Source organism: Meleagris gallopavo, chromosome 2 (genome assembly GCF_000146605.3).
Source record: "Meleagris gallopavo isolate NT-WF06-2002-E0010 breed Aviagen turkey brand Nicholas breeding stock chromosome 2, Turkey_5.1, whole genome shotgun sequence".
Taxonomy (NCBI): Eukaryota; Metazoa; Chordata; class Aves; order Galliformes; family Phasianidae; genus Meleagris; species Meleagris gallopavo.
Genome location: NC_015012.2, coordinates 5216065 through 5239616, shown reverse-complemented (window position 1 = coordinate 5239616; position 23552 = coordinate 5216065). Strand labels below are relative to the sequence as shown.

The following is a 23552-nucleotide window of genomic DNA, read 5'->3' as shown; positions in this document are numbered from 1 at the left end:
CAAGGAGTTTTGGTGTGAGGAGGGGATGTTGTTGATTCTGTCAAGTGTCTATTCATGCAGAATGAGAGTTCTGCAGTCAGAAAGTCCAACCCCTTTTGTCTTGAAATTGAGTAAATGCTATTGATATCCTGTTAGAAACATTGGCAAGAAACACTTAACGTGAATTGCAGTTGCAATGGCTCATCTTTTCTTTAGCATGCTGCCTTTCAAAGGCAGTGCAGGTTTGATTGGCCTCAGAAGGAAGTTAAAGTTTGGATGCTATTTCTCTCCTCTAGGTGATGTATCGACTTGAAATTTGGACTGTAAAGGGTGAAAGTGTGGTTTGTTGTTGTTGTTTTGCCTTCTGACTTTCTGTCTAAACAAATTTGCAACTCAGAAAAAGGGGGCAGGGGAAAGGGTTGCTTTGAATTACTAAATTGTGCAAAACAGCTGCCTAGGCTGACCTGTGAACCGTGTAACCAGATTGAGTTTGAAGGAAGGGTTACAGCTATGACATCGGGCTAGCAAAGCTGATAAATCAACTGATTTAACAACTCGTGCACAGCGCATGTATCCTAGCCATGTTAGCATTTAGTCTCACAGCATGAAGTGCCAGCCTCTCTAAGGATCTGATTTGGGTATTGCTGATTATCTGCTGATATATTTAAGTGTTTCCGTTTATGATCATCTAAAAATTCGACACATTTTCAAATGAACAGTTATTAATAATAATAATAATAAAGAGGCATAGTAGTTAATTACCGCTTCCTTCTTCAGATTAATTCCTGCATTTGTGAATTCTAGCTAATGTGGCCTCTGTGTAAATGCAACTCATTACACTATTTTTACCTTATTAAGAGCATCTGGTAGAATTTCTAAAAGTAAGTGAACAAATATTCACTGGAGCTTGTCCTTTACCTTAAATTTGTCCTCAGTTTAAACTGCATTTTCCATTTTTAAGCTAAGCTGCCAACCTTTCTGTAGTCAACATAATCTCTCAATGTTTGTTTCTTTTTATAGTTAATAGAAGTAGTTTTAAAAACAAAATGAAAGTCAGTTAGAAGTTAGGCAGATCTTAATTATAGATACTTTTGTTTGTACAGTTCTAAAATATTGCTGTGTGTAGATGATATTTGAATATACATTCTTCATGTTTATTTCCCATGCTCTCTGGTCATTTTTGTGTTGGAGTTCACCCATTAAGTTACCAGATCAAAGGTCCGTAAACGATAGGCTGGTTCTGCATGGTTCTTGTTGCTGTTCTTCATACTGTCAATGTATCTGTGAAACCTTTCGTTCTTTGCCATTTAACTTTCAAGGAGAATAAGAATTATTGCTTAGAGTAAACAAATAAAAAGCAAACAGCATAGCAAATCCAGTTATGTTTCCATGACGACATTAACACTGTGCATTTGCATTCTGAATTCTGATGGGGAACTGCATTGTATAATAACAGATAATCTAACCTGATGTTTAGGAGTTATTTGACAGTGTGGCTTTGATCAAAACTTTTCTTTCTTTAATAGGTTTTCATGTTGCATATCTCAGTTCTGTCAAATGGAAGTTAAGACTGTAGTTATTCCTTAATAGTAGAGTAATTGAAAAATAACAAGCATGTGGAGGTCCCATAATGCAAAAAGTGGCACGATGATATAATGATGCCTATGACATCCTAGGATAAAAAGGAGGAATGTAACAGGAGAAGTGGAAGAATTGTATTTCCCCATGTAATCTGCTCTTTCACCATCCTGGTGTACTAAATTGAGCAAAATGGTCTAGTGGTTGGCAGCCCTGCTCATGGCACAGGTGGGTGGAACTACAGGATCTTTAAGGTCCCTTCCAACCCAAAGCATTCTGTGAATTTAAATACTTCCATAAGTGGATAAAGTGACATGCACACATCTCTTTCCCCCTATTCAAAGTGAAGCCAGGTCCTCCACTGCTAAGCTCATGATTATATGATTTGGAGAATGACTGGAAGAGAAACACAGTCGTTGTTCATATGATCTGCCATCTGGTTTTGAATATCATGTGCTGTTTTTAAGCCTTGCTCCTATATTTTTAGATGCGTGAAGTTAGGAACATGAATCTATATCTGTATACATTTATTTAAGTACCTACCTTCTATCTAGTAGTGTAATCAAAAATATTTACAATTATATTAATCTTCATCTGAAAGTAACCAAGGTAATTTTACTGAAATCCTCACAGTCTCCTCTGCTAAAGTCATCAAAACAGCCTTCCCAGCAGACAGCAAGAATGGAATAGAGAAGTGTTTGTCCATTTTGCCAGCATGTGAAGACTAGCAACTGTTACACCCCTTCCACTGTAGCATCATGACTGCCAGGGACCCCTTCTAATATGCTTACATTAAAAAATAAATGTGCCTGGCAGACTTCATGAAGGAAAGGTCAACTGGTAGTGTCACATAAATCACAAAGGTGGAATCAAAATGCCTTTGCGATACAATCTGCATACGGATCAGTGAAACGTTACTCTTTTGAAGATTTGACAAGGTAAACTGTTTGGTCCAAGGTTTGATCTGTTGTGCAGACAGCAAGAAGTGATACTGTGATTGTAGTGCCTTTTGTTATTGTCACTGATTTATCAAGACCTTATTGGGGTCGGTGTTCCAAACTGAGCTGATTTATGAGGACCGCTCCTTATTAAGGACAGCATTTCATTTTGTTTCATCAGTTTGTATGAAGAGGTTGTAAGTGCGTTTTTTTCAGGTTGTAAGTGTAATAGAATCCTTTTTCTTCTAAAAGTAACTCACACTGACAGATAAATGCTTGATTTTGTTGTGATTAAGTTGGAAGGCTTCATTGTTACAAGAGTAGTGAAACATCACAGTGTACTTTTTAGTAGGAAGATATTAATCGAGGCATCACCATTCTTATAATGTTATAAGAATTGCCCAGAATCACATTATATGTGGATCTGTATCATAACTGATTAAATACCATAATGGATAGGAAGTGAGCAGTATGAATTATTCAAGGTTCTTCCCTGAGAAAATAAGTACTGAGTATAAAGGACTAATAATCTTGTTCTGAGTGATGACAAACTTCAGCATTCTTCTACCTAAAGAAGAAAAAGGTTAATGGGACTACAAATGAAGGAAAAGTAGAGGTGAAATGAAATTTGACTTAGATCAGTAGTGGATGAATGATGATTAGTTTGTTCTTAGTCATATTTATGGATGTTTCCATGGTGTTTGGTACCTGCTGGTAGCCTCTAAAGTAGTACTGTTGTAGAGTGTATAGGTCAGATTGGGTCAGTTGCTATGATTACTTTCTCTTCCTATCCATAATCTAAACTGCATGAGTATAGTTGACCTTTGTGTGTGTGAACATGTGTTCTTTTAAGTAGGAAGAAGAAGGAATAAAATATGCACATCTGTTAACAAAGCTGTGACTAAATGTTGTTATACACTTGAATCGTCAAAATGCATTTTCATTTTGTTCTGATTTAATGGAAAGCTTTGCTTACATGTTGGATGACTGCATTTGGCATTTCCTGGTACATTCTGTTGACAGTAAATAGTATGTGTTTTTCTCATCAGGTGCTGTGATATTACTTGGAAGAACCAATATGTTTCGCTTTAACCATCCCAAAGAAGCTGCTAAACTAAGGGAAAAAAGAAAGGTAAGATTAAATCAGCGTCTGGGGGAACTTAAATCCCTTCACAACTTTCTTGCTAATGCAGACACACATTGATCATTGTAGAATTTGTTTTGTTTTGCTTCATGTAGAATATTTCATGAAGTGAAACAAGCACATCAGTTTTTGTCTAACACATACATTTTATGGTCTATTGTTAGAGTGGACTGCTGTCTTCCTTCAGTTTGTCTATGACAGATCTTTCAAAATCTTGTGAGAACCTGTCAGCTGTTATGCTTTATAATCCAGGGTGAGTATATTCAAAGGTGCTGTAGTAAAAATTGTGACTGTTCTTCATTTTAATTGTTTGAATGTTCCAAATGTTAGAAACCATTTTGTTCTCAATTTAAGCGTATATACATACTAAATAATAGGCTTCTGAATGAGATGAGAACTTCTGCAAAATGTTATTTGAGCTTAAACTTCACATTTGTTCTAGAAAATGGAGTGGGAGGGCACCAAGGAGCTTTCCATCCTGCTTAAAGCTTGCTTTTAGCTGGGATCTCACTATTGAAATGCAAGAATTGTAACTGCACCAGCAAACAGCCTCGCTAACAAATCTGGCACAAAGAAAGCTGTTGTACTTGGAGTTCTAGAGGAAAGATTTGGCATTATGTAACCAGGGCTGTTCAGCACAGTAACGATATCCTAAATTTTACAAATTTTATCCTTTCTTCAGAATTACAAGATAACTATTTTTCATAAGACAAATGCATTGTAAACAGAAAAATTAAGATTTCTCAAGTTTGTATAATCCCAATGAATACATTAAAAAAAAGGGTTTGAAATAGATGTCTGTAAGTTTTCACTATATACGTCTTAGTAGGTGGCCAAGGTAGGGTATGGAAAACCATTTTATTATACAGTTTAGAAAGAAATAGGATGTTTGTTGTGGAGAAGCTGATTTTGATGTCTTTACCAGTGTTCTTTAAGTGAGTTATGGAGAACGATGGCGTTTTGTTCTATTTTCTTCTTTCTTCCCATTAGCTAGTGCCTGTGTTTTACATTGAGAATGAGATGATACTCTTTAACCACCCATGTGCTTCTGAAAAATTGTCAGTAAATTGAATTACAGGCTTGGGTAGAGCAGATTTATTCCTAAATTCTACTGTGAGGTTGTTCTGTATCTGTTAGAACTTAGGAAGATCAGACAGATAATAATGACTGAAGTTAAACGGTGTCTTTGATACTGAGTGTATCTAACAACATTGCTTTAAATGTGATTGTTGCTCTTTTGCTAACTACCTACAAGAGACTGTGTGTAATAACACTGCATCAGATGCTGTAATTATTGTTCTTTTGCTGCTAAACTACCCACAAAGAACACAAGCAAGGGAGCTAGTTGTTCATAAATTCTTTTTTTTTTTTTTTTGAGACAGAGAAGAAAGAGAAGGTTTAAAAAAAAAAAATTGTGAATATATTTGTATCATTTTTTTCCTATTTCCTTAACCTTTTCAAATGGTTAGATCAAAACTTCTAATGATAACTGTTAGCATTGTATTTCCTGAGGGCTGTGGAAATTTCCTGTATTCTTTGTTACTCAGGGTATTGATCTACACTGGGGTACCACAAGCTTTTCCCTATGTAATTTCTCATATATTGCTAGGAATAATTGCATTCTACTGCACAGTGCTAGCCTTGACTTTGCAGAGAGAATAAATTAGGACAGATTGTTTCAGAATTGCTTCACATTTAGCCTTTCAGATTTACAGCAAAATATAACAGCATGGACATGGCCCATTTGAAGGTTGGGTTCAGAATTTCTCTTACCAGCGAGTCCATACTGCTACATCCTGCCTTGCAGAGAGGATTTTTCTGTGATCCTTTTGTAAAACTAAATTAAAAAAAAAAGTTACTTGAGCTGGGATGGAGCAGCTCTCACAAATTCTTTTTAAATTCTTTTCTTCCAACATTTTGTGGAATATCATTTCTTTTTTCCTCATCATACTTTCCAGTAGCTTATTTTCTGCCTTATTTTCTGGAACTCATACAGTATTACTAATGTAATTATCAGTGTATTCAACAATTTTTAGAAACTCTCTCCATTTATTATGTCTTGTAACTTGTATGTTCCTGGTTTTTTTGGGCACGATAATAGAGAGCAGTTACTGGTGAAATAGAAGATAAGATTAGGTGAAAACCCTCTTCATATTCTTGAACTCTTTCATGCCTGTGCTTCATTGGACTGTAAACTATGAGCAGAGGGTTAATAATATTGTCCTGCTATCCTGCAGTCAGTCAATCTTTCTGAACTGCCTTCCAGTATTTTGTCTCACTTGATTTGTAAATGCAAGCAAGCATTTTGCTTAAGGCTCACATTACGAGAGGAATGCATGTCTGTCACTTGTTTTTAATCAATAATACCTGTCTATTTCAGGTACTGCTAAGTATGTTTGTTTTTTGGAGTGAGGAAGCTCGAAGTAGTTGTCAGTTCACTATTTAGACTCTTAACCCTACATTTAGATATATTACCAATGTTTAAAACAATATATGCCATACTAATAATACACTTTGCCCATGCGTGACAGAGGTGGTTCTCATTCTAATAGATCAGTGACTAAAGAAAAAATATCTCAAATATGGCTGGTTTTACTGCTTTTATGACTGCTACAACAAGAAGGTGGACTCTGAAGCCTGCACTGCTGTTTGACTGAGCCTTGGTCTTGTAAATTAGTAGAAGAAAGCCTGTTCCATAATCAGTGCAGCTTTCTGGACAGCAGTTTGGCAATAGCAGCTTTTCAGCTTAGGCTTCATGACAATTTTAAGTTTATTTATGTTGATGCTAAAACAGTTTTCTTTCCTTTTCCTCAATTGTGACAGTACTGTTTTTTTGTTTTGCTTTTTTTTCCTGATGATGTGTTGAGCTTGTCCAAATAGGTGTAATTCCACGGAAAGTATCACTGTAAGGGAAACAGGTGGCTGAGGTAATTACAAGTTAGAAAACATGCTTTGCATAAAGCAGTTCCCAAGCATTCAGGGCTCAGTAAGATACAAAACAAGTGGTTCAATATCCGTAAAGAGTCAGCTTGCAATATAGGACATGGACCATTACGACCATGGGCTGAGATAGGCTCAGCAGTAAGCCAGTTGTGGTATTCTTGTCTTTGTTTGTGGGATGTCTGTAGGTGGCCAGCATCGTGCCTGTCATTAATTTGGTACTTCCAGCCTTTCTTCCCTCCAGTTTCAGTTCTGATAACCTAAAGGCTGGTAGCTGAATTAGCAATTTCTGGAGGTTGCAACAAACATTTTGTTGTGTCCAGAATCCATACCAGTCAGTGGTGGAAGAGACTGTGGGCTACTCCTTTCAGTTGTGATGAGAACAAATAACATAAATGACAGCTGCTGTGTGTGTGTGTCTGTGGCTATCAAGTCTCCTTGTATAGCTGGCTGAAGTTTTTGGATTTCTGGATGTGTCATTAAGAGATTGTTTCCTTTGAAGCTGTATGTGATCTGGACTTATTTCAGAGCCTGAGAGAAAGTGTTAGCACCTGATTTAAAATACTGCGTGCTTAAAAGAACAATAAAGGAAAACAAAACCAAAGAAACTTGTAATGATTGGTAATACCTCTTAGAGCACGTGGCATTAGCCCGTTTCTCGGCCCTGTTTTCAGAGTACATTGTGCTTGTAATTTTAAAATGAAGAAAATGAGAGAATAAAGACAGCTTATGCTCCTTTGAAAAAGATTCAGCTTTTGAACAGACTTCAAGTTCTTGCAAGTAAATGGAACTAAAACCACTCCTTCTTTTTTTTTTTTCTTTGGAAAGAAAACCCATATCACCAAATTAGCTCTGTAGGCTAAGAACAATGTCCAAATTAGCAGTTGATTTTTAAGTTTTGTTTTTCAGTCCCTAAACATTTATTGGTAGTCAGTGGGACATCACATATAAGAAGATCTCTGCACCACCTTAGCACGTCTGCTCAATGCCACTTGAGTTCATTGAGACTTCATTCCACTTTCAGCTGCGTATGGTTATTCCCAACTTCTTCTGTGTACTGACATTTTGTTTTCTTTAAAGATGATAACACATAGATTTCTGCTCATTTTATTTGCGTGCTCCCCATATGAAAATCAGTTACCTTAAGTATATTTTCAGGTGGGTGGTCTGTGTGTGTGGCTTCTGTTGTGTGGGGTTTTTTTGTTGAGTTGGTTGTTGATTTCCTGTAAATGTTGTCTTACTGTACAAAATCCTTTGTTCTGCACATTCCCAATCTTTTTCTCTAATCCAGTGTCATGCAACACTGCCTAAGGTAATAAGCTTTGGGTAAAACAGTTTTTCTCATAGATTTGTGTTGAAGATTTCATTTATGGGCCTTTTGTAAACTATATTATACTGTAACTGTGAAACCACTCATGAGAAACCTTGATTTGTCTTCAGCGTGTTGGTTTTCTTTTTTAATTAATCTCATGCACTGGGCTACTGAACAGCATTGTAGCATCTTTGTAGTCTTGCTAGTATTCAGTCTTTCCTAATAGATGTAGTACCAGATCACACTTTTGTGCTGTGTAAATTAGGCTATTGTGGCATTGAACCAGTCCAACTGACTTCCTTTTCTCTGCAGCTTATCTGCACTGTCCTTATCTCTAGATATAGCGTGTTTTCCAGGAAAATGGTGACTATTTAATTCTACACTGATCAGATTAAGTTCTTTTATGGTAGATCTACAAAAGAAGAAAGAGTAGATTCTAGTCTTTAATGTCTGTATTTTTTTTTTTTTAATTTCAAGCTAATACTTTTTTTCTATTCACAGTGGTGCTCACATTAATAAAGAGAATAGAGATCATGAGACAAACTATTTTATTAAGGACAGACTAAACCCTAGAACATTAGTCTTGCATCTGTACTTTGTCAAATTGGCAGTGATTTCTTAAAGCCAGTGCTGTTTTTGGTGATGCTGAGACTTTATTTTAATAAGTTCTTTAAGAGGGGAAGATTCCTGCAATCACTGCTTGTGCTGTTTTCTCAGATCCTCTCTTGTCCCAAAATAACTCTGAGCTCATAACCAATTTGAAGCAAATGTTGCAGAGGTGGTGCTATCAAAAGTAATGAATTCCTAAATGTGTGGAGAAAATGAGCATCCAGATAAGAAAGACATGTTATTTTTACCCCTGTGGAAACAAAGGCTGCAGTGTGAGCACCAGGGATGGAGAACAGAGACACTGAATATCCACATGGTAGCAGAACCTTCAGAGGAGCTCCAGCCTCTTTGGATGTGAGTGCATCTATGCACTGGCAATACACAGGGCTGCATTAGGCCTTCTGTTCGTAGGACTGTACCTTACCTTTCCAAAATGCATTAAGTGTACGTTTTTAGAACAGGTGGATGTGGTGTTTGGAAGCTGTTGGTTGGGGTGTTGATGGTGATCTGCATTGATCTTTGGGAAGCAGCCATTTACTCAGGAGAATGAACTGCTTTTGCACAATTCATTCCTGTCTTTCCTGAAGAGCCCTTTCAGCAGCTGGAGCTTTGCTTGGTGTAAAGTAGAACTGATTGCCACTGCCAAAGGTGGTAGAGTCGCTTCAGCAAAGAGGAAATCATAGAGTTTTCACCGCAGACTTGTTTTTATGTCGTTTTCCTTCTATCAGATTTCAATGAAAAGCCACTTACCATTTTTTATGTCTATATAAAATGTTTGCCAAATCTTCTGTTTTACAAGGCTGTCACAACATCAAGAGATTTTGCTTTGGGTTTTGTGCATTATGTTAGCAGATCAGAAATGTTTTATTTGTCTGTGGCATAACTAAGCACAGGCATACTTGTAAATCATCTTTGCTGACTATCTTAGCAAACATGGCTTGCATCTGACAGTGCTTAATGGACATCTGAACTCCAGATCCCTAGAATCTGTATTATTATTTTGGACTGAGATAATGATGAATGGGGCCAAGCCCTGGCTAAGAAGTGAGAGCTTGCAGCTATGAATTCTGGAGGCAGACTGTGGCAAAACGGAGGGATTTTCAAATGTCACATTAAAAAAAAAAAGTTTATTAACCAAAGGATAGGGCTTTTGCCTTCTGAAGATCTGTTGAGATTGCTTCTTGTCCTGCCTTTTTTTTTGCATAACTTTGTGGATTTTGCATTGCTGCTACAGGAATTGTGATGGATTTACAAATACTTCAGTTATCTCTTTCTGTCATTAAGATAGTGCCTACAAGTGTCCATCCCAGATGTACTCTTAGTGTAAAGGTGAAAGACAGCTCTTGGTGAAACATTGATTAGAAAGCCTGAATGTCTGGAGCTGTGTATAGAAATCTATATTTGCTATTCTCTTAGGCATTGCAGAAGGCATTTTTAATAAAAGTTTGTGAGAAATGGGGGAAAGTGGTGTTTTTAAAACCGATATTTCTTCACTAATCCAGTGGTCAGAATGATGCTTTTTGGGCATTGTGGAGTCATGGTTTACTTGAACTGTTTTGTAAACATTACATTAGCAGTGTATTTTTTGCATGTTTCCAAGGGCAGTTCCTTTTTGTAATTTCATGGCTTTGGAAAGAAATATTAAATACACCATAGTTTTAAAACACCTGCCTATTTAATTGCAGTCATGACGTCTTAAATTGCAGTTCCACAAATAATTCAAGTTAGCTCATGGTGCAGTCTTGCATTTTTTTCAGTGTTAATGAACCATCTCACCTGCAAACTGCTAGAGCTGTAACAGGTCTGAAATAACTGGAGATTTGTGTGTTTAGTTGAATATTTCAGCCCACATTTAGGCTCTTTACGCTTTAAAAAAGCGCAGAAAGTATTTATTTTGGAAGACTGCCTTAAAGAATATGAATCTGTTGGAGGAAATTAAAATAAGATGGAGACTTCTGTACAACTGTAATAACAGCCAATATTAAAAGTGACAGAAAATACTTCCTCATAATTACTCAGAACCGTATCAAACTGAGCACATTGAAGTCTCAGAATATTTGAGATAAAGAAGTTTGTGTTGTGTTCTGTGCCGGAGTGATGCACTCTGCAGGATTGTGCTTTTTCAGCCTCGCCGATGGCATCACAGCGATGTATTGTTTCTATTGGGAGGAAGAGGCAGAACTATGAGCATGCAGTAGCACTGTTTCAGAGCTCTTTCACTTCTCAGAGCAGGCCAAGCTAATAAACCATAGGATTATCAGCATCGATTAACAACCATTGGCACTTGTAAAACGTGTTCAGAAAGAATCACTGTGTAAATTTTTACTTTGAATTGTAATGTAATTGACTGTTCCATGGATCTAACCTATTTAACCTCTAATAAAACAAACTGTTGGCAATGTTAAAATATTCTATACTGCTATTGTGTTTTTTCCTATCAATTCCTCACTTAATTGATTGCTCTGTTTCCCCCTACCTCCCATGGCAGTCTTTTCCCTGTAAAAGGACCGATCTGTTTAAGGTAGAGAAATTCAATTCTTATCTATTGATTGCCATGTCTGCATGTAGTTAACTTACAGAGGCTATCCTAATCATTTATGTTTTTTATCTTTACTTTTTAAATAGATTTTTTTCTTTTCTCTTAGGAATTCATTTTTCTGTTTATTCTCAAATGTCTGACAGCATGATATCTAATTTGTAACTCTAATGAAGGAAATCTTTTATTGTAGAAAGTAGTTCATAAAACTTTTTCATTCACATCACTGTTATAATCTTTTAAGCAGACACTGCGAAATGCACTGTATATACTTTTCCTAATATATATATATATTTTTTTAATCAGACTGGAATTTGAAAGACAACAACGAGAGGAACTTGAAAAATTAGAAAGCAAAAGGTAACATCATTCTCTGGTCTTTGTGTATATGTGTTTGTATATATGTATGCACACATACATCATGGGCTCATTTAAATCATCAGTTTTGAATCACAGTGTTGTATGTAGAGGATACTGTTACAAATATTTGTCTTGTTAGTTGTTTTTCCCCTTTATAAAACTTTAGTTGGAGTACTGTAGATTCTCACTGATTAATAACCAGATAAACAAGCTTCATTGTAGCTGTGATCTTTAGCAAAGTAAATACTAAGCAGCTGTAGTAATGATATGTGCATATTAATAATACTTACCAGAACACAGCTTAAAACACATAAGGAAGCATTGTCAACTGGAGAACTGACCTACTTGATCAGATTCATCATACCTGCAAGGATTTAAAAAGTAATAGATTTCTTCTTGTTGGAGATCGCAGCACTGATTAGACTCAAAAGCTGAAAGCCACTTTCTAAATTGTTTGCTGGGTTTTGAAAGAGCTGTTTAGATAGTTGGAATAAGTTAAGCTAAAAACCAAAACAAATGTCAGCACCAAAAAGCCTTAAACCCAATGTCGGAACAATTAGGAGATGTAGAATCACTGATACTTATCCTCTTAGTTATGTTGATAGGCCTTCAATTCAGTTTATGCATGTGCTTTAATTTCTCAAGTCTCAGTTCTTCAAATCTCACTTGGAACTCACTAGAAACTTTAAATGAGTTATTGCATGGGCCGTGATTTATCTTAAAGTTATTTCAACTGCATCTGTTCCTTAGCTTATATTCCTGTTTATCAATCATTCTGTTGGGTTCACTAAAAGAGAAGGCATGGTTTCTGTTCACCTACTGAATCAGTTTTGGTGAAGCAAATTTCAAATAAAGTCCTTTGTTTAAATTTTGTCTGTATGAAAATAAGTGTGTAAATATATATGCTTACTCTTCACTGTGCAGTGTATTCCATCAATATTTTTATTGGCTAGGAAAGAGCTAACAGTCTAATAGTATTCCACGTAAATGCTATCTAACATGTTTTCTTATAGTTTCATATATCTACGGCTTTGCATGTTGAAATCTGTACTGTTTGTCTCAAGGATTCATTCATTTCCAAGGAGTATAAGATTTTTAACCTGTAGCAAAACAAAATTATTTAAAAAGAAGAAAAAAGAAGTGATATATACTCTAAAATCCCTGTCTAAACGTTTTTAACGTCCTCGGGTTTTGTTGTCATAGAATGACAGAATGGTCTGGGTTGAAAAGGACCACAATGCTCATTTAGTTTAAACCCCCCTGCTATGTGCAGGTCACCAACCAGCAGACCAGGCTGCCCAGAGCCACATCCAGCCTGGCCTTGAATGCCTCCAGGGATGGGGCATCCACAACCTCCTTGGGCAACCTGTTCCAGTGCATCACCACCCTCTGGGGGAAAAACTTCCACCTAATATCTAACCTAAATCTCCCTGGTCTCACTTTAAAACCATTTGCCCTTGATCTATCACTATCCACCCTTGTAAAAACAAAAAAAAGGTAGATATGTTTCATGTAAATGTTTTCTTGTAGGAAACAGATAGAAGAGATGGAGGAAAAACAAAGATCTGACAAAGCAGAGCTTGTAAGAATGCAACAAGAAGTAGAGTCACAGCGCAAGGAAACAGAAATAGTACAGCTGCAAATTCGAAAACAGGAAGAGAGTCTGAAGCGCAGAAGTGTTCACATTGAGAGCAGGTTGAAGGATTTGCTGGCTGAAAAAGAGAAATTCGAAGAAGAGAGATTGCGGGAACAACAGGAGATAGAACTTCAAAAGAAGCAGCAGCAGGAGGAAATTTTTGCCCGTGTCAAAGAGGAATTGCAGCGCCTCCAGGAACTTAATCATAAAGAAAAAGCAGAGAAAATGCAGATTTTCCGAGAACTAGAAAAACTTAAAAAGGAGAAGGACGAACAGTATATTAAGCTGGAATCAGAAAAAAAGAGAATTGAAGAACAAGAAAGGGAGCAGATGATGCTTGTGGCTCATCTAGAGGAACAGCTTCGAGAGAAGCAGGTCATGATACAGCTCCTCAAGAGAGGCGACGTACAAAGAGTCGAAGAAGAGAAGAGAGATCTTGAAGATATCAGGGAATCTCTTTTGAAAGTCAAAGAAGCCCGATCTGAAGGTGAAGAAAACCGTGAAGAGTTAGAAAAAGCCCAACATAGCTTTATAGAGTTTAAAAAGAAACAGCTAGAACAGTTGACTATGCTGGAAAAAGATTTAGTTCAACAAATGAATCACCTAGAGAAGGAAATAGCACGTGAAAAAGAAACTGTGGAACATTTAAAACTTGCTGAGGAAGAACATGTAAATCTCAAGGATGATGAAAACTTTGGGGATGCTGTACTCAAGGCTGAAGAATTTGACGTGATAAAGCCAGCGGAATACAGGCTTCAATGTAAAGTACACCAGCTGAAGTACCTGAAGAGTAATCATTTGCCAGCTCTGCTGGAAGAAAAGCAAAGAGCCTCTGAAGTCCTTGATAGAGGCTTGTTAGGATTAGATAATACTCTGTATCAAATAGAGAAAGAAATAGAAGATAAAGAAGAGCAGCTTGCACAATATAGAGCTAGCACAAATCAGTTGCAGCAGCTTCAAGAAACGTTTGAATTCACAGCCAATGTAGCTCGGCAGGAAGAAAAAGTTCGGAAGAAGGAAAAGAAATCCTTGAATCAAGGGAAAACAGCAGAGAGAGGCATTGGAACAAGCTGTAGCTAAGTTAGAAAGAAGGCACTCTGCTTTGCAACGTCGTTCTACAATAGATTTTGAAATTGAAGAGCAAAAGCAGAAGCTTGCCACATTGAACAACAGCTGCAGTGAGCAGGCTGGCCTGCAGGCGAGTCTGGAAGCTGAGCAAAAAGCCCTTGAACAAGACCGGGAGCGGTAAGTGTTAGGATAGCATCAATATTTAGAGCCTGTAATTCACAGATTGTGGATCATTTTATGCCTTGGATTTTGAGGGGGCAGTTTGTTGTGTGTCCCACTGTTTGAGCTTCTAATTTTAAGTAGTTTGCTCACAACTGAGGTTGCATATTGCTTTTCAGGTAATCCAAGTAAACCAGTGGGATGTTTAATTTTTTGTTACTGGCTTTTGGACTAAATAAAATAGACTGCCATATATCAGTGTAAAATTCAGATGCTTGCATCCAGCCCTATGTGATGACAAACCTTTTTAGGTACAGAAGCATTGTCTGCACCCTTCGGTACACTTTTACATACACATGATATTTGGAGCTGTACTGTAGCATTCATGCCAAGTGTGGAAGGCTCAGAGGAAAGTGGTTCAGGTAAGGAGGTTTCTTCCTTTGCAGAAGGAGAGGAAGAATTTTTTATTTAATTTTTGGCCAAAGATAAAATCCACTGGGATTGGTGGACTCAATCCATGCAGTCTGGAAAAAGGCAAAATGAGCATTTTAAAACATGTTGTCTGATTTGCTAATACTGCAGCTTGAAAACCTGTCATTACTGGTGGAAAAAAAGATTTAGTTTTTCATGAGGTAGAATTTGTGGTTTGATTTTTAAATTTTATAGTGATTATGGGATTCTTCTTTTGCAAGCACTTCAAAGCAGATGCTCAATGAGAAAAATCACTGAAAAAAATACCTATCTGTAGCCAAATCCATGAGCTCTTCTGTATCTCATTTCTTTTAAACTGTTATCAGGAGATAATAGTTCCTTTCTATACCCTGCACAGAGAGCACTTTTTCAACATTTAAAGCTGCATTGTATGGCTTTTAGTTAGACGTTTTCAATACTGAGTTATCATTCTGTCATAGATGTTTGCCTTATGTTTTGTAATTGTCTTGAAGAACATGTAATCTAGCTTTCTGCACTGAGCATCTCACTTGAATAAAGCCATCTATAAGCAACTGGAGATTCCAGAAAAATAAATGGCTTCTTAGTTAGCCCTCAAGAGATTACTGTGCTGTGTGGTAAGTGGAAAAAAATATATCGTCAGCTAGAAGAATGAAGCTGGAAAAGGATTCCTTAGAAGTAAAAAGATTTATTTTTTTCCCTTGTTTACTTTAAAATCCTCTTGCACAAACTAAATACAACTTTGTAGTCTTTCAGTGAGTGCCCCAGGGCCCTGAATAACTTAGTGCAGAATGTCATTTATGTGCTCACAGGGAGAGCTGGATTCTTGTGAATGATGTGGCAAAAGAAAATGTTAAGAGAATCGTAATATGTTAAATATTTCAACCTACTTATATAAACCTAATGTTTGAGTTTACATTGCACAGTGTAAATTGTGACATCCCAGGCACTTGAATTGCTTGCATTTCTTATTTTAATCCAGGAGTTATTTTGTGATGATGTGCTCTGGAAAAAGAGATAGTGCTAACTATCTAAAAATGTGTAAATCCAGTGTTCGTTTGAAATGTTATATTAACCTAGGTCCATCCTAACTGGATGAAATTTCCAATTTGAATAATGTTAGCTCAGAATCTCACTCACCTAGAGGGTAACCCCTCAAATGATAGTTTGAAGTTAATTTGTGCTGGAGTAACTCATGCAAGCTTTGTCTTTATTGGCAGGGATTTAGAGCAATAGAATGAGCATTATATAACTGAAGAGTCACCTCTGAGGCAGTGGAATGCATCACTCAGAAGGGACAAGGAGCAGAGCATTGGCAGATGCATCACACAGCTGGATAAGCTTACAGCTATAGGAAATGATATCTTTTGATAGGAGGATGTTTACAAATTGGGGGATAAGATATGTTCCCTTAATATAATTCTGATTTTTGTGGTTAAATTGATTTTCCGTAGATGCAAACACTCCCCATTATCCATCAGCCATCTCTCATCCACTTTCCTGCAGGATGCAAGATTGTTTTGCTGCTAATCATAAGAAACAGATGGTTTCTGGCTGTGCTGCGGAAAGTGCTCCAAAAATGAAGTAACAATTCAGCCTGCTTTACTCCTGCCTAAGCCCTCAGCATTTGTGCTCTCTTCAGTTTTCTGTACTAACCTTCAGGAGGGGATAAAATAGTTGTAGCATTATACTTCAATCTGGATACACGCAACTGCAGTTGAGGTGCTCGAATCCTTCCTTTGGATTGTTCCCCCTCCTTTTGCAAGAACTTTTGTTTTACTCTGTAATTTTGAGGAAACCTCAGGAAAACAATTGACTTTAGAGGCAAAAATTGTAATGGCAATGGGGAAGTTTGTTACTGTGTTATAAGCTAATGTTGGCCACATTTTAAGTGAAAACCATGTTCTGCAGATTATTTTGTTAAAATAGTTTGACTAAGTGATAAATATTGCAAGAAGTGCTTCTTATTTTATACTGGATGCCTCAGGCATTTTCAGTCTAAACTACTGTATCTGATTTTATATATTCTATTCTGTGCATAAATCTGGCTGATACGATATTTATTCTATGGTTAGAGAAAGTGAGGTGTTTTCCATTTCAAAAGATGATTTATAAGTGATTTGAAATTAATACTAGACTTTATTTTGTAAATTTTCAGCTATACATGCATGCAGACAGGAGGAATAACTGAAAAAAATAGTAAGATTTATGTATATAACATACAGTTATTAAGATTTTCTCAGGAAATGTGTCCTGCCTCATTGCTGTTCTAGGTTGTCTTTGTTTTTGGGATTATTGCTATATTTTGAGATACCTCAGCTTATTTCCCCATGTATTCATTTACTTCACACTAGAAGGTGAATAACTGAGATCTTCAATAAAGTTCTGTAATGAGAGAAAGCTTATTCAAATTACCCTAATAGATAGGTTTAGTTTTCCTGAATTAATATTTAATGCATTGAGGTAAATACCACTGAAAGATTTTGATGTTGTTTTATTTAGTTTAGCTTTGCTGTGGTAATTTGTTATTGAGCCATCCCTACATTCCTATCTAAATTTGCCTAAAGAACAATTAATATGCTCATATCTTCATAAATATTTATAACTAAGATCTTACATACATGGATTGCAGTGTAATTACAAGAACTGTGGGCAGCAATGACACCTTAAAACAGACAACACAAATTACATTTTAAATTTTCTTTGTAGCCTAGACCAGGAAATTCGGCAACTGAAGCAAAAAATATACGAGGGTGATGCTGGTCAGAAAGGAAATCATGGAACATTAGAGGAGAGACTGTCCCATAGCAATTCCCCAACAAGCCCAACAAAGCCACAGCCATCCGTTACTCCAGTGGTTGATGACAGGTGGGTAACCTGGATTTCTGCAGTGTTTTGATACAAACAGAGTAGAAAGTAGAAAATAAATACTTTGAAAGATTGTCCTGCCAGCATTAGACTGTAATTAAATACTGTAACTGTACTTAAAGAAGAGTCTAGAAATAAATTTGCTGTGCTTTAAAAAACCGACAGGCTTATCTGTTGTTCTTGTGCCGTTTATTTTTTGAATACAGGTTTGTGAAACTCTAAACTTAAATTGGTTTTGCATGTACAGTTATTGCCTGTATGGTATTGCTTTATATGCACCAAAAGCAACAAAACAAGTGAAATTACATTAAGCCTTCTTAACAGGACAGTTGCCCTCTATTACTATTTTAAAATCTATTCCTTCCTTTTTATGTTCTTTTTATTCTTATACTTACAGTCATTAATACCACCTCTTGGAATGTTCTTTCTCTTCAAAGACCACATACATTTCATAGCATGAGTTACTTATAAAGCAAACCACTGAGTGATAAAGATACAACCTTGGCCTCTGTTTCTTCATCTCCCTGGTCCTCGTTGCCACTTGTGCAGAGACAGATGCAAAGTGATGACATAACCTGCAGTCCATTGAATTGTGTAGTTGTGATAACAAATTGTTAAAACTGTAAACCATTGGCTGTTAAATGAACACTTGCTCAAAAAATCTGTGTTGATTAAGGAGAGATAAAGCTAGTCTAACATTAAGCATGCCAGTTTAGAGTTGTGCAGTAGGCTTTGTAAGTGTTTCAGAGTGCCTTCTTGCCTGTCTCAGGTTTTGTCTAAGAATGTGCTAATTTTCTTTTCTTACTTGTATCTCGCAGGATAAATGCCTTTATTGAACAAGAAGTGCAGAGAAGGCTCCAAAAGATCCATCATAAAGCTGAGGATAATGATGGTAGCCTGTTCTGGTCTACAGAAAGTTCAAAGGTGAGCAAAGAAGGGTAAGCAATCCTGACCTTCAGTGCAGCATGTGCACACACAAAGTAATAATTTTTGTTCAATAATTTTCATGTTTTCCTGCATTAACTCTAATTGATATATAAATAAATCAGGGCTATTCGTTTTAGGTCTTGCTGGTTTTGTTTTCTAGTGGCTGTATTTTGTTTTATTTCAGTTTTTTGCAAGGGAGATTGTGTAAATGGCCATAAGAAGATTGCAGATAGAATTGAATCAAAATTTTCATGTTATGCCTTTGAAATACATTGATAAAGTTTCTTCTGGAAGATCAGGAACTATTTGTACTTGCAAACAAATGCTCATTTAAAAATTGATAATCTGATTCATCTGAGGAACAATTTGGTTGACTTCTGTGCCAGTGGTTTAATAAATATAAGTAAGAAAACAGTTACTTTGGGCTGTTAAAAAATGTCTTAGAAGTACTTAGAATGAACTAACACAAGAAAGATGCTTTATTTAATAATCATCTGTACCTTTTTTTCTTCTTAGGATAATGAGAGGCTTAATAATGGCACCGTTCAGCGCAAGTTGAAGTATGAGGTAGGTCATAATTTGTCAGAATTAAGTGGTTGTCTTAAATTATGGCATGCCCTGTAATTAAATTTCTTAATGTTTAGCTGCATAATTAGAAATTTGAATTCACAGCAAGATTAATGGCTAATAGAGAAAGCAATTTATTTTGCTATCTTGGAATGAAAGTGATTTTTTTCAGATCGGGCATAGCCTTTTCCTTGAAAGGTAAGTTGTTGTGATTGTTTCTTCCTTGTTTTCTCATGATTCTTAATTTGGAACAGTATCCCTTTCCTGATTTCTAGGTTATAAAAGGATAGGATGTTTGAATTCAGAATACCACTGCACTGTTGTCTCGTGGTGAGCTCAGTACTGTATAACTGTAGTATTTGCAGTAGCATTGGGCAAATTTTCCTGAATGTCATGAAGGTTTAATACATATAACCTCATACTGAGACTTAGACCCCTTAGTTCCTTTGCAATTGCTTGAAACATTGCTGATGACTTGACATGGTAAGTATCGTACTGTATTTAAACCTTTATGGAGGAAGGGGGACTTCAGTGTCTTTCATTTGGACTTTCCCATAGTTTATTTTAAACTGTCTTGGACTTTTTGACATTATCTTGTGCTTGCCTTTGCACGATCTTGGTTAGTATTGCACTGTATTTTTGTACATGTGTGGAAAAATAATGAAGGTCTTACAAATTTCTTCATTGCCCTTTTGACTTTCCTGTATTTTTATTTTTATTTTTTAAATAAAGCAAATATAAACCAAGTGAAATGGATACTGTACAAAGTAAAAGCAATGGTTGCTTTGGATGAATCATTCCTGAATCAGACCTCAATCGGTTTTGTTGGGTTTTCCTCCTCTAATTTGGGCAGATTATACAGTGATTGTACAAATTTTAGTTGATTGTACAAACCCAATCAAGATCAAACCTGAATTTAAGAAATGTTAAAATCAGAAGGTTTTTTTAAAGACGTTTCTGTTTTCTTCTTTTGACATTTTTAACAGAAAAGTCAACAGTGGCAGCCACATTGTGACTTTCCATTTATTTCTAAAGATGACAAATGTGCTTCTGAGTTGTGTGGAGAAAACACAGGAGTAACAGATCATAAAAGACTGAAGGAACATACAGAGATGTGGGATTTATTTTCCAGGCCTGGAAGAATCTCCTCCCCCTTTACATCAGAAAAGGCATTTGAGAATGGAAGGAGAAATGCAGAACAGGAGAGCTTTGCTAGTCTTTATGACACTGAAAGTAGTTTAACTCGCTCTGAAAATATTAGTACTTCAAAGAGTAAGAATGTTCCTTATCAGAATGTTTTATCTACTTCTTTACAAAGTCATGACTTAAATAATGTGGCTTACTCACTCTGCAAATTTGAAAATTTCAATCATTTTGACGATAAAATAATTACTTCTCAGGATTGTGACAGCTCAAGAACTGAATGTGATTGTTCCCGCTTGGAACAGCTGTCTCCTTTAGGATCCTTAATGTGTGCTAATGAGCAGGCTGGTTTTAACAGCATATCGTGCCTTGCCTTTCCTCAGTCTAACATACATTCTGAAATAGCTGTTAAAGAAAGCAGATCACTTAAGACCATGCAGCAGACAATGGAAGACCAGTCACGTAGTTCTCAGCTTCCAATTGAAAAAGCTTCTGATTTAACCTCCTGTACATCAATAGCTTCTCATTTTGATGTCAGACCAGAACATGCCTATGGTCTGGGATACCTTTTCAGTAAGCTTTCCTGCTTTTACAAAGATACTAGTAGTCAATTGCTCAACAGTACAGTGGTTCCTAAACAAATTAAGAAGTTGGGAAGTTTGTGTGACAAAAGTGAGAGATCTGCACAGGTGGTGTCATTAATAAAGCATTTGCCACTTATAAGGAACTTGGAAGTAGATGTATTCTTCAGGTCCTGTATGAATCAAGACGTATCCCACTGTACTGATGACACCAAAACTCATGCTGAAAATGTTGTTTTGCCTGACACCCCTGTGAAAGAAGATGTCACAGTGTGTGGAAACACAGGAATGTCAGATGCCTGTGTGAGAAAGCCAGCTGAAGGATTTGTGTGCAGTTGCAAGAATGAAGAGTTGGAAAATAGTCTTGTGTTAAGACAGACTTTTCTGCATTTTCCTGATGTCTTTATGAAGCTTCAGGTCTGTTCTCTTGAAAAAACACTGGACTTTTTAACCTGTGCCCTACCTCAAATTTGCATTAGTATGGAGGAGTTGAAAGGCATATATTGGCTTGCTGTTGGCAATTGCAAAAAATGCGATCCAGAACCTGCTTGCTTGCTTCTGTTCAGCTCTGTTTTATATGTTATTGTTTCATCAGCCAAACAAGAGATTGGTCAGAGTTCCTTGGCAGTATTTCATGAGGTTCCAATCATCACAATACAGGAGATTCATGTTGGCTTTGCTGGACAGAGTATGAGTCTCCTGTGTTCTGCTGAAGATGATGTACTCACAATATTTACCTATAACAGACACTACACTCAAAGAATTTGCCATGACATAATGAGCATTTTGATTTCTGCAACGGAGGATGCTGCTTATTTAAATTACCAGCTCTTGAAAGATGATTTGATGCGGATTTCGCTCGACTGGACGTCAGAAGTAAATGACGTAGTCTTTTCACAAGGAGTACGTTTGTCATGTAAATTCAGAACTGTATTAGCTGATCTGGTTTACTTACTCCACGAAAATATGGGAGATATTAAACCTTCATTAGCTGACATTCAAGTACTGCTGTATACCACCGTGAAGACAGACTGTGCTAACCAGACTGTGTATAGATCTCTGGTTCTTACTACTACTCATATCGGTCTCTTAAGGGAAAACAGTGCCTTTTATCCTGCACCTAGCTTTTTGGATGCTTCATGCAAGCGATCACAATTTGACAGCCTTCAGTTGTACAGTTTGAATGATATCCGATGTGTAGTTTTGCCAGACAAAGAGAATTTCACAAAAATTGAGCTTGTGTTTTCTAGAAGGAGCAAGGTTGGATCTGATTCAGGAATTGGTTTTTCAAAATACTGTGGAAGAGAAATAAATACTCAAATGACAGTCATCCCATCAATTCCTCAAAGCAGTTTGCATATCCCATCGGAAATCTGGAAATTAACATTCAGTTCAAGTGAAGAAGCCATTTGGCTAATTATGCATCTGACTAGGTGTTGAAATCGAAATACATTTAGATACATTCAAAATAGGAAGGCTAATGAATATTGATAAAATACTCTTTTGTCTATTGATTTTATTTTAAAAGAAAAGAGAAAAAAGAGTCCTTTGGGCATTTAAGAGAATACCTTAGGATGGGTAAACACATCTTACCAAAAATCACTATTACTTGATAGCTTACTTTTGTGCTGTACATAAATTTCCTTGGAAGAGGAGGAAATTAAATGGTTCTATTTTAAGTAGTAGATGGATCAAAACTATAATTGCAGCTGTGTCTTCTGATTTCCTTTTTGAGTGTTGTTTTTGGTTTCCTCTGTCTCCTATCCATCTTAATGTATTTTCTCCACATCTCCTTGATGGTCCTTAATCTGTCTGAGTATCTTTGTTTTTCATGCTTCTCGTCTATTTTGTGGCATTGATGTCAGTGCTTCCAAATATTTGCAATATTTTTTGTCTGAACTGCAAAGTGTGTTTAAGCCTACAGTTCAGCATGTACAGTTCATTGAATACTGTTAATACTAAGCATGTTGATGGTTTTTATTGCTACAATTTTAGAGAGAATGACATTGGCAAATCTGGGTTGCCTTAGAGTTTTGCATGAAGGATTAACACACTCTTGAATGAAAGTTTCTCACAAGTGCAAAAGGAGTTGTATTTGACTTATTTTTAAGTCAAACGTGCTGCTGAGGTACCAGGGATTGATGGATATAATCTCTCTCTTTTTTTCCTTGGTCTTCCTCCTTTGCTAAGGCCCAAGAGAGCATGGGCTGCGTGGAAGCAGTGAAACAGAACAACAGAAATGCAGAGAGCATCCAACTGTCTTTTTCAATTTCATTCCCCCTACCCTACCACCCCACTTTCTTCTTGCAGGGAAACAGCATAAGGCTTTTTTGAGTCATTCCTATCTATTTTGTCCAAACAGTCAGCTTGAACTCCCACACAAGTCTTTGTATTCCCAGTGATACAAGTTCTTATGGAAAATGTGATGTGAAAATGAAGGAGATTACAGGGTGTGAAAAGATGTTATGCTTCAGCAATTTGACCTTTGGTAATGCTACTACAACTGTGTTAAGACAGAAGCTTTAAGGTTTATGATTTGTGTACGTGTTTTTCATACTGTTAAATGGATAGTTAGCAGCTAGGGATACTGCCTGAAGGATGAAGCAAATTTAACCCTAGAATTGTCTCGTGTAATGTGTCAGATGCCTGGCCTGAATTTCCTCATTTTCTGCTTGTTAACTAATGGGGTTGATGATGCTGTGGGACTAAATTGCTTTCAGGCTCTTCAATACCAGTTCCAAAAAATAACAGAGCTAT

General features: G+C 36.6%; 1 protein-coding gene across 1 annotated transcript in view; it reads left to right on the top strand.

Annotated features, from left to right (window-relative positions):
* KIF16B (kinesin family member 16B) overlaps nucleotides 1-23552 on the top strand; it is a 122010-nt gene that overhangs the window by 48256 nt on the left and 50202 nt on the right. Inside the window, 8 exon segments of the mRNA XM_031552295.1 lie at nucleotides 3545-3627; nucleotides 3804-3892; nucleotides 11343-11396; nucleotides 12927-14066; nucleotides 14068-14277; nucleotides 17419-17577; nucleotides 18396-18501; nucleotides 19021-19071. Coding sequence (XP_031408155.1) covers nucleotides 3545-3627; nucleotides 3804-3892; nucleotides 11343-11396; nucleotides 12927-14066; nucleotides 14068-14277; nucleotides 17419-17577; nucleotides 18396-18501; nucleotides 19021-19071 — 1892 coding nt within the window.